The sequence below is a fragment of the Coregonus lavaretus genome (assembly GCF_964263955.1).
Source record: "Coregonus lavaretus genome assembly, chromosome: 23".
Classification (NCBI taxonomy): domain Eukaryota; kingdom Metazoa; phylum Chordata; class Actinopteri; order Salmoniformes; family Salmonidae; genus Coregonus; species Coregonus lavaretus.
The window spans coordinates 14250969-14262562 of NC_140010.1; the positions used below are offsets into that span (position 1 = coordinate 14250969).

Consider the following 11594-nt stretch of genomic DNA (forward strand, 5'->3'; position numbering starts at 1 on the left):
TGTATAGGCAGTCTGAGATTCTGAGGGGACAATACCTTTTGTAGCTTAAATTATTTTAGATTTTTTATGTGCCTAGGTTATTATACAAGCTGAATACAGTGATATTGTTTGTCCAGTGTGCTCTACAGACATTCCTTCTCTCTCTTACCTTTTATCTTGACCTGGAATGTGACTTTGTCCTCCGCTGTCTCGCAGGAGTAGTGTCCCTCGTCACTCTTCTTGGCGTTCTTGATGACCAGTCTCCTCTGTGTCCCTTTGGAGACAATGGTGGTTCTTTGGTCCTCAATGACCACTGTCTGATCCTTCCTCCACACCACCACCCCGCTGGCAGACGACACCTCACAGTTCAACTCAAGGTGCCCACTGAGGGCAGGTGCCACCCCCATGGGACCCCTGGGCTTGTTCAGGAATTTGGCTTCATCTGGAAGAGAAACAAGGATGGATTTGTCATCAAGAACAAAAACCTGATTTGTCCGATATTTTTTAATTCATAGAGTTGTGGTAGAAATCCATTAATACCTTAAGGCTATAATTAAATGTTAACAAAGGCCCATATGGAATTGAATATGACAAAAAAATATGCAATAACAGAATTATCTGTGATGATTAATTCGCTTTACAAATATTTCATTATGCTATTATAACCAAACAGCTAGATTTCATGCACAATCATATGATATGTGGGTGTCTGCCTGTGCGTGGTTGGAGGATGGGGGATGCATTGGACTTTATTACATGATGACAGAGAGCTCTTTCCCATGCTAGACGGCTCACTACCACCTGATGTTAGCTGTCACAGCCCAGCCTGTCCCTGTGTGTCACGTGGTGTGAGAGGGCCTTTCTGTAGGCAATGTAGGTTAGAGGTTGCACTTCATACGCCATGTCAGTTTAAGATCCAGGGTAAGAATAACCCACTGGATTTCGAGTGTAAAAACACCTGTCATATGTAAAAAAAATATATAATAATCAAAACGGGTTTTCAGTGAAGCTGTACAAAATGGAGCTATTTCTGCTATTGTAATACAATTATATGGGAATCTGACAAACCAGGTTTCCACTTTCCACCAGGTGTCAACAAGTTATTAATATGTTGTAGACATTGGAGTGGTTTCTTCTTTCTAGCATGATAGATTACTACAGGAGTTGAGGTTAACCTTTATTCTTTATCTTTTGGTTGTCCTGTTGTACCTTTTAGAGAAAGCTGCAGGGACATTGTGTCTTCGTTTAGGACACACTCATAGATGCCCATGTCCTCTTCAGTGACATTGTGTACCATCAGGATCCTCTTGTGGTCAGTGGTTATACACTCATACTTCTTGCCCATCTTCAGCTCCCGTCCATTCTTCATCCAGACCACCTACAGAGTTAGGGGACACATTAAAATGCACAATCCGCATAAGAGACAGCATTACACAGTGATTTACACAGTGAATTGAATCTGAACAATTCAAAAGAAAAGGGCTTAAGTCTTTTTGTATTTATTACACTAACCCTTTTAAGTTTCCTAACCCTAACAGACCAATAAAGTATTAATTTGTTCGTTAATGAATTCAGTCATCTGGACTTTATAATATATGCCATTATATAATATATGCCATTTAGCATACACTTTTATCCAAAGCGACTTACAGTCGTGCATACATTTTACGCATGGGTGGTCCAGGGAATCAAACCCACCACCCTGGTGTTACATGCGCCATGCTCTACCAACTGAGCTACAAAGGACCACTACACACCTGGGCATCGTAATCGGACACCTCTGTAGTCAGCTGGGCGGAGGACTGGGCGCTGCAGGTCACCACCTCAGTGTGAGCTGACTTACTGGTGAACCGGATAGGTGGAGCTGGAAATAAAGGTTTCACATAAGCTACCAGGGCCATGCTTGTTACAGAGGATTGAATTGTAGTTGTTGTATGGGGAAATTCCAATGGAAAGATGGTGACTGTCTACCAACAGAACAGCTAACAGATGAGGTTCCTAACTGCTTGTACAGCATGAATACAAAATGACTTTTGTCCACACTATGATATTGGAATAATACTGTGATATAGTGAAAATGATGATAATGCCCTTTTAGTGTAAAAGCTGTTTGTAAAGAAAGCCTGACATTTCAGCCTGTTTTGGTGGGATGGAGTTTTGGCCTGCCTGGTGACATCACCATGCGGTAAATTAGTTAATAGACCAATAAGAAAGAGTTCCAAACCTCTTTGCCAATAACAGCTAGTTGTCCACATACTTCTGTATATATAGTGTATACACTCTTAGAAAAATACTTCCAAAAGGGTTCTTCGGCTGTCCCCATAGGAGAACCCTTTTTGGTTCCAGGTAGAACCCTTTTTGGTTCCATGTAGAACCTTCTGTGGAAAGGGTTCTACATGGAACCCAAAAGGGTTCTACAAATGGTTCTTCTCCTATGGGGAAAGCCGAAGAACCCTTTTAGGTTCTAGATAGTACCTTTTTTTGATTCTGTATATAGAGCCTTTATACTCATTGTGTTATTGATATCGTTACTCATTGTGTATTTATTATGACTTTTATTATTACATGTTTCACTTTTCTATTATTTCTCTATTTTCTTTCTCTCTGCATTGTTGGGAAGGGCCCGTAAGTAAGCATTTCACTGTTAGTCTACACCTGTTGTTTATGAAGCATGTGACGAATACAATTTTATTTTATTTTATTTATACAAGCAACTCAAAGCATCAAGCTAATGAAGACATGCATATTCAATTCACAGTTCTTATTCTTGACATTGCCCCCTATTCCAGTGCTTACCCTTCACTTTGAGTATACAAGTGCTCTCAGAGCCACCGCCCACAAATTTGACCACGGCTCCGTTCATCTCCATCAAGACCGTCCGGATCGTCAGCGTGTGTGTGGTCTTTTGGCGGGTGATGAGGTAGTCACCACCACTACGCAGGAGGCGTCCGTTGATAGACCAGAAGCCAGAGCACACGCCAGACAGATCCACGGAGAGTGAGGCCTCCTCGCCTGAGATGGCTGTGCTGTTCATCAGGCCTGTTTTCACCTCTGCACTGGACTCTGTAAGAAAGGGTTAAATCACATCAGTATTACAAAAGTAGCATGCTGGTGTTTTCATATATTTGTTCTTATTATGGTTTGCTTGTGAGTACCTGTTGAATGCTACACTCTTGGAAAAAAGGGTTCCAAAAGGGTTCTTCGGATGTCTCCATAGGAAAACCCTTTTTGGTTCCAGGTAGAACCCTTTTGGGTTCTATGTAGAACCCTCTGTGGAAAGGGTTCTACATGGAACCCCAAAGAGTTCTACCTGGAACCAAAAGGGTTATACCTGGAACCAAAAAGGGTTCTTCAAAGGGTTATCCTTTGGGGACAGCCGAAGAACCATTTTAGGTTCTAGATAGCACCTTTTTTTCTAAGAGTGTACTTTGTTATTTTTCTCTTCCGTACAAGTCACCTTCTACCTACAAGCCTTGGTGCAGACCCTCATTCTTCTTGTCTACCTCATACATCTCCAGGAGTATTCCTAGACTGCCAATAGTTTCTTCTTCAATAAAACCAAGTAATAAGGAGTAATAAGATGTTTGTCTGTCTCACCGAGGTAGAAGGTCCCGGGCACCTCCAGGTATTGGCTCTGGCCATAGTTGTTGACTGCAGAAATGCGGAACTGGTAGCTGGCCTCCTCTGTGAAATTCTGGATTGTGATTTCAGTAAAGGGGCTGATCTCCATGCCATTGCACCTCTGCCAGGTCTGGGCACCCACCTTCCTCCTCTCTACCATGTACCCCTTGATAGGCACAGGGCGGTCACTGTCTGGGGGGGACCAGTGGAGGGTGATGGACGAGTCAGTCTTGTTGCGCACCACCACGTCGATGGGGGGATCGGGAGGATGCTTTCTGGCAGCTGGGAGGGAGGGAGGTATAGTTCAAATTGGCTCATGTATGTATGATAAACCCTAAGAAAATTCAGTGATATGATGTATCTGCAGATGTATAGAACATAAAGTTAACCTTTGTGATCAGATTATTCAAAAGGGAATTTAAATGTAGGATTTCTTAATTTGATGTTGTGATAGGAAAAGTGCTTTAGAGTCTGTGCTTTGCATGTAGGTCTATGTCTGTAGCTCACCCGTTACAGAGAATCGTGTGGAGGTCTTGCAGTCTCCAGCCATGAAGGCCACCTCTCCTGAGTCGTCGGCCTGGCAGTGGCTGATGGTTAACGTGTACTGTCTGAGGGTGCACGCAATTAATATGCGTGTGTCCGGTTTCAGACGCTCGCCATTGCGTGTCCAGTAGGCATCAGAACAGGGGTGCTCCAGCTCAACGCAGAAGATCACTGTATCACTCACCGGCACTACAGTCCTTCTGGGCAGCTTCTTCGTGATGTTGCCTGTGAGTGACAAGTACAAGGGTCACCAAATGGCAAGTGTAGTCTACAACACTGCAGCACTAACACTGTGTAAACTAAATACCAAGGTTATTGCCCCCTGGAAAGGTCATAAAGGAAATTGGAGACCTCCTTTGCATCGTTAAATGTTTTGACAGTATATTTTGACAGTATTTTGACAGTATATTTTGACAGTGTATTTTGACAGTATTTTGACAGTATATTTTGACAGTATATCTTGACAGTATTTTGACAGTATATTTGACAATATATTTTGACAGTATTTTCACAGTATATCTTGACAGTATTTTGACAGTATATTTGACAGTATATTTTGACAGTATTTTGACAGTATTTTTGACACATGATGAAACTGCACAACATTTCACTGTAAACTAAAGCAGTGTAAACTTCTGTCTTATGTATTTCCATCAAAGTATAATGTAGGAACAATTTCAATGTTGATAATGTTGCCTAATATTTGTTATTGGAGGCATCAGAAGTTTGTCAGAAGACTAGAGACAAGAAAATGGCTCTCTTACCCAGCACAGTGAGCTCGGCCACGGTGCGGCTCCCCTCCTTCATCTCGCAGATGTAGACGGCATCATCATTGGTGGTGACGTTGTGGATGGTGAGGCGGCGCACGGTGCCCTCCTCCTCCATGCGGTACTTGGAGCAGGCCTCCAGTCGCGTCTCCTCCATGAACCAGCTGGCCTGTGTGGCCGAGACGGGCACCTCACACAGCAGCGTGGCCGTCATCTTCTCCTGGACCTCCACATCCTGCAGCTTCCTCCTGAACGGCACCTTGGGCTCTGAGGATCATGGGAAGAACGCAGAATAATTGTCAGAAGGTGAGTGAAATTATGCAAATTGGTAGATGCGTAAATCAATTGCTCAAAAAGTAAATCTCTTTCTGTTTTTGCCTATACAATTAATGTATTTCTTTTCATATGCCATACCCTGCCTTGGGCTCTGACACAGGAGGATTGCAGAACATTTTTAAAAAGTAAGTAAATTAATGTATCTTACTCACTCCTCAGCAGAACGTAAACAGCGTAGGGGGTCAATTGCCGCAACAACTAAGAGCATTGAAGCGCGAGGCTCAACTTCTCCACTGTTTTGGTGCCCGGGCTACCACACTGGACACAGCGTGAAGCGAACCTGTGCACATGCGCAGATACTGTGTGTGACTCTCGCTCATCTCAATATCTCCGGTGCTGCTCGTCGCAACGTAATTTCACTGAATCTACCTTTAAAGTATTTTTACATTACTAGAGTTTCAATCACTTAAGTATTTAATCTGTAATCCATCATCAACCCAAGGTTGGACCAGTCCAAGCCAGCATTTTGTCATGTGTCCACCTCAGGAAAGAAGTGTAAAAACATGTGATACACACACATTCTTTAAGACTGATTTCTATGGGCTCCAATAAATCACAGAGTATTTTCATAAAATAAAACGAACATTTACAATCCTTAGAAAGCCGATTACATAGACAAGTGCTGTTCCGTTTTCAGCAACAAAAGGAAACATCTCCATTTAGAGAACGCTTTAGTTCTCTACGATTTAACTGTCTGTTTACTTTATAAAGGAATGAGTTTACAAGGCTATTATTATGTACTGCATTTCCATTTGGACAAGCTTAGAACAAGACATCAGCACTCAAAATAATCAGCTCTATTTTTTCATCATTTCAAAATAGGCAGCTCAGTCAAATGACCTAGTGGCTTCATGGGTGGAATGTTATTCATATTTTTCATAATTTATTAATTAATAAACATTATTTCAAAACCCGCCGAAAATTGGGTGTTTCTATGTCAAACGATTTTGTTATTTTTCAGTCTTATGTGATATATATAAAGTGTAATATTGTGATGCAAACTCAAAATTGAATGCATTTCAACTCTATACAGTGGCTTGCGAAAGTATTCACCCCCCTTGGCATTTTTCCTATTTTGTTGCCTTACAACCTGGAATTAAAATGGTTTTTGGGGGGGTTTGTATCATTTGATTTACACAACATGCCTACCACTTTAAAGATGCAAAATATTTTTTGTTGTGAAACAAACAAGAAATAAGACAAGAAAACTGAAAACTTGAGCGTGCATAACTATTCACCCCCCCCCCCCCCCCCCCTAAAGTCATTACTATGTAGAGCCACCTTTTGCAGCAATTACAGCTGCAAGTCTCTTGGGGTATGTCTCTATAAGCTTGGCACATCTAGCCACTGGGATTGTTGCCCATTCTTCAAGGCAAAACTGCTCCAGCTCCTTCAAGTTGGATGGGTTCCGCTGGTGTACAGCAATCTTTAAGTCATACCACAGCTTCTCAATTGGATTGAGGTCTGGGCTTTGACTAGGCCATTCCAAGACATTTAAATGTTTCCCCTTAAACCACTCGAGTGTTGCTTTAGCAGTATGCTTAGGGTCATTGTCATGCTGGAAGGTGAACCTCCGTCCCAGTCTCAAATCTCTGGAAGACTGAAACAGGTTTCCCTCAAGAATTTCCCTGTATTTAGCGCTATCCATCATTCCTTCAATTCTGACCAGTTTCCCAGTCCCTGCCGATGAAAAACATCCCCTCAACATAATGCTGCCACCACCATGCTTCACTGTGGGGATGGTGTTCTCGGGGTGATGAGAGGTGTTGGGTTTGCGCCAGACATAGCGTTTTCCTTGATGGCCAAAAAGCTCAATTTTAGTCTCATCTGACCAGAGTACCTTCTTCCATATGTTTGGGGAGGCTCCCACATGCCTTTTGGCTAACACCAAACGTGTTTGCTTATTTTTTTCTTTAAGCAATGGCTTTTTTTCTGGCCACTGTTCCGTAAAGCCCAGCTCTGTGGAGTGTACGGCTTAAAGTGTTCCTATGGACAGATACTCCAATCTCCGCTGTGGAGCTTTGCAGCTCCTTCAGGGTTATCTTTGGTCTCTTTGTTGCATCTCTGATTAATGCCCTCCTTGCCTGGTCCGTGAGTTTTGGTGGGCGGCCCTCTCTTGGCATGTTTGTTGTGGTGCCATATTCTTTCCATTTTTTAATACTGGATTTAATGGTGCTCCGTGGGATGTTCAAAGTTTCTGATATTTTTTTATAACCCAACCCTGATCTGTACTTCTCCACCACTTTGTCCCTGACCTGTTTGGAGAGCTCCTTGGTCTTCATGGTGCCACTTGCTTGGTGGTGCCCCTTGCTTAGTGGTGTTGCAGACTCTTGGGCCTTTCAGAACAGGTGTATATATACTGAGATCATGTGACAGATCATGTGACACTTGGATTGCACACAGGTGGACTTTATTTAACTAATTATGTGACTTCTGAAGGTAATTGGTTGCACCAGATCTTATTTAGGGGCTTCATAGCAAAGGGGGTGAATACATATGCACGCACCACTCTTCCGTTATTTATTTTGTAGAATTTTTTAAACAAGTTATTTTTTTCATTTCACTTCAACTATTTTGACTATTTTGTGTATGTCCATTACATGAAATCCAAAAAAATATCCATTTAAATTACAGGTTGTAATGCAACAAAATAGGAAAAACGCCAAGGGGGATGAATACTTTTGCAAGGCACTGTATCTGACATGGTACAGGTGTTTTCTTTGTTTTAAGCCCATAACCATGTGTGTGAGGTGTAGACTTTTGTTTCAAGGTATATTTGTTTAAGACTACCAAGAACCACTCTGGGTGTCCCTGGTTTAGCCCACTACAGTAAAAGGTTAAATAGTGCCTTATGCTCTTTGACAACAGTTGAGAAGGAACAGAGGGTAAACCATATTCACTTACATTGTGGGTTAGCATTTATGTGCTGCTTTCATCTTTCCATATATCATTTGAATGTGTTTTGAATGTTTGGCTGGGACTGTGACTACTGAGTAGGTTTCTATAATGACATTTCCCAGAGGTGCTTATTGCGCACCAGAGGGTCATCAAATTATCTGGTGTTAATAGAAACACTGGTACATAAAGGGTTACAGTCCCTCTCCCCTGCAAAGCCTCTCAAGTATCCATTATCTGGCATCAATTATAACTAGACGCAACCAAACGCACTGCCATGGGCACTGCACTCGCTGTCAAATTGAGACAGAGATTAACAACCACCATTGATACATTTCCATGCTCCAGGCTTCTAGCAAATCAGGAGTTGCTCATGGAAAATCACCCTTTGCTCTGGCACCTAATGGCCATCATAGCAACTGTGAACTACTCATCACCAGCAGAAAATAGATGAACATGACACTCCCCCTTCATATCGCTGCCAGCATTCCACCACTTAGTTGCACAGTTTAAGTCTATGTTGGGGCAAAGTAAAACTGTGCTCAGGTGAACGTTTTAGCTCACTTTGGTTAATTCTTGTGGTGTGGAAAGACTTGTTGAGACTAATTTCAGAAAGAGCATGACTGTATGACATTCTCCGATATCTCAAGGAAAGCACACACTCAGTTAACCTCGTCAGATTCCTTGCACTATCATGTTTAAAGGCCCAGTGCAGTCAAAAATGTGATTTTCCTGTGTTTTATATATAGTATATTTCCACACTATGAGGTTCGAATAATACTGTGTATTGTGAAAATGATGATAATGCCCTTTTAGTGTAAAAGCTGTTTGTAAAGACCGCCTGAAATTTCTGCCTGTTTTGGTGGAATGGAGTAATGGCCTTGCCATGGACATCAACATGTGGTAAATGAGTTAATAGACCAATAAGAAAGAGTTAAAAACCTCTCTGCCAATAACAGCTAGTTTTCTGTTTTTACCCTCCCCACTCAGACCACTCCCAGACAGTCCTAGTCAAATTCTTGCTTGAGTAATTGCTCTTTGCTAAGAAGCTATTTTTGTTTCTTTATGACCATTTTAATTTAAAACAATCACAATAAGGTATTTAACTGTTACCCAGAAATTATTTGATATTGAGTCAGTACGGGAAAAAAAGAAAAAAAATGTATCCATTAACTAAATTGCTCTGGATAAGAGCGTCTGCTAAATGACTCAAATGTAAAATGTAAAAAATGTAAAAATGGCTGCATTGGACCTTTAAACACTCTTTGAAATCAATGCTTTCACATACATAAGCCTGGGTACAGGGGGACCACAACATCACAAGAATGACAAACTCCACTGTTATGCAGGCCTGCATTGCTATATTTAACAAATGTTATATGTATAACTTATATACTAGGTCATTATCAGCAATTCATATAGAGCAATGAGAGAGAGTTAATCTAAGGTCATCTCCCCACATGACAAGCATTGTCATGTCCCTTAATCATGAATCCCTTTGCCTTGTTATGGAAACGTTATAGAAAAACTACCCTCACTTTTTCCTCAACAGCCGAGTGATGAACTAGACTTGGGAGTATGGTAATGGCAGAATATGGACAAACTAATGCTAAACATTTTATTTTGTAGACGACTTAGATGTGATGCACTATGAAATTGAAATGATAATCCATGGCGTAAATGCACTATTCTACATCATTTATATTCAAACCAAACATCGCTCTTGAAATACCAACATAACAGAATATATCAAATTTGTGAAAAGTATTGTTTTTTTATTGCTTACCTTTAACTATCACCAGCACGGCACTGTAGGTGTGTCCAGCCATATTGGAGGCGTTACAGGTGTACAGGCCATTGTCCCTCTGTTTGCAGTACAGGATCTTGAGGATGAAGTTCTCGGCCTGGTCCTCATACATGATCTGTCTGCGTCCCTCGCCGATGTTCCTCGCATCCTTCCTCCAGATGATATGAGGCTTGGGGTGGCCCGTCACGAAGCAGCTGAGTTTGGCGTGCTTGCCTTCAGTCACCGTGCAGGTGCGGGTGAAGACGCCTTTGGGCAGATGGCTGACCAGTGCTGCGCTGCTGTGGTCTAGACCCAGAAGGCTCAGCCCGTCTGTGACCATAGTGGTGGCGGTCGAGGAGGTGGTGGTGGAGTTGGAAGTGGAGCTGCTGTTCTCGGCGGTGCAGTAGATGGAGATCCCTTCTTTACGCTTCTGCAGGTGGGAGAGGAGGGAGGTGCTCTTGTCATGGCCCAGGTGATGGGAGTCCTGGGTGTCTACGACCAAGGCGGCAGCGGAGTTAGAACGTCCTACCGAATTCTGGGCGCGGCAGGTGTATGTGCCGCTGTCCAGGCTGCGCACGCTCTGGATCCTCAGAGAGCTGCTGTCACTGTCCGAGGTCACCTTGATGCGGTTCGTCTCGGCCAGGTAACGCCCATCCTTCTCCCAGTCAAATTTGGGCTCTGGGTAAGCCGCAACCCGGCAGTGGAAGACAACGTCACCCCCCAGGCCTACACGTGCGGTGGTAGGCTTGACCATAAAGACGGGGGCCCTCGCCACCATCTCCTGTGGAAGGCCTACGTGAAGGGTTACGCATGCATATGCTTCCCCAACATTGTTTTTGGCCCGGCACATGTACTGGCCGCTGTCCTCCAGGGTTAGATCGTAGATGGTGAGGCGGTAGACGTCACCATCATCCACCATCTTGAAACGGCCCCCAGAGGTCAGACGTAGCTTCTCCTTTTCCCAGGTAATCAGTGGGGTGGGGTTGCCCACGATGGTGCAGCTCAAGGTGGCATCCTTTCCCACGCACACTGCGAATGCCTTGGGCCGCGTGAGGAACCTGGGGGCCCCTCCAAACAGGTTCTGGTCCATTACTAGTTCCTAGAGTACCAAGGAAATAGTGTCATTTAGAATTGAAACACACCATTGAGAGAATATAATAATCAAGAATACTTGGCTATATCAAGAAGTGCAGTAGCAACATACGAAAGGCAAACAAAACTATGAGATATCCTTCTAATGTTGTTGTCAATCATTTAAATCACTTGCCTCCAGAACTAGAATGTTACACTTGCATGACATTACACAGCCTCTAGTGTCTCATCCTTCTCATGACTGACATGATAATGTAAAACTAAAGTTTGGAAAAGAGTTAATTGTTTGCTGTAAATGGGCCATTGTAGAGTTAATTGTTTGCTGTAAATGAAGATTGTTTTCATAGGAACTTGGAGGAATGTGTTAACATGTCTCACTTATGGCTGAGAAATTTTTAGTGACCTCTGTCTGCCATGGAAGTCAACAAAACATCCTTTCCAAAATGGAAGATATGCATTATGGACAGATAACAATAATATCTCAGTAGTTAAAACATTTATAGAGCAGATCACTCGGCCTTCTAGAGAGTTGTTTTACATCTATTCACTGTATCTGTGTACATTTACATAAACAA

At 42.7% G+C, this 11594-nt stretch overlaps 1 protein-coding gene across 1 annotated transcript in view; it reads right to left on the reverse strand.

Moving 5' to 3' along the window:
* The window catches only part of LOC311150787 (obscurin-like), a gene marked incomplete at both ends in the record, with an annotated part of 87289 nt that extends 76272 nt beyond the window's left edge, over nucleotides 1–11017 (reverse strand). Inside the window, 8 exons of the mRNA XM_084188316.1 lie at nucleotides 149–421; nucleotides 1189–1357; nucleotides 1737–1843; nucleotides 2776–3042; nucleotides 3577–3882; nucleotides 4108–4368; nucleotides 4908–5177; nucleotides 9928–11017. Of these exons, the coding sequence (XP_084044442.1) occupies nucleotides 149–421; nucleotides 1189–1357; nucleotides 1737–1843; nucleotides 2776–3042; nucleotides 3577–3882; nucleotides 4108–4368; nucleotides 4908–5177; nucleotides 9928–11017 (2743 nt within the window). The remainder of the gene's footprint in view (nucleotides 1–148; nucleotides 422–1188; nucleotides 1358–1736; nucleotides 1844–2775; nucleotides 3043–3576; nucleotides 3883–4107; nucleotides 4369–4907; nucleotides 5178–9927) is intronic.
* Nucleotides 11018–11594: the final 577 nt, after the last annotated feature.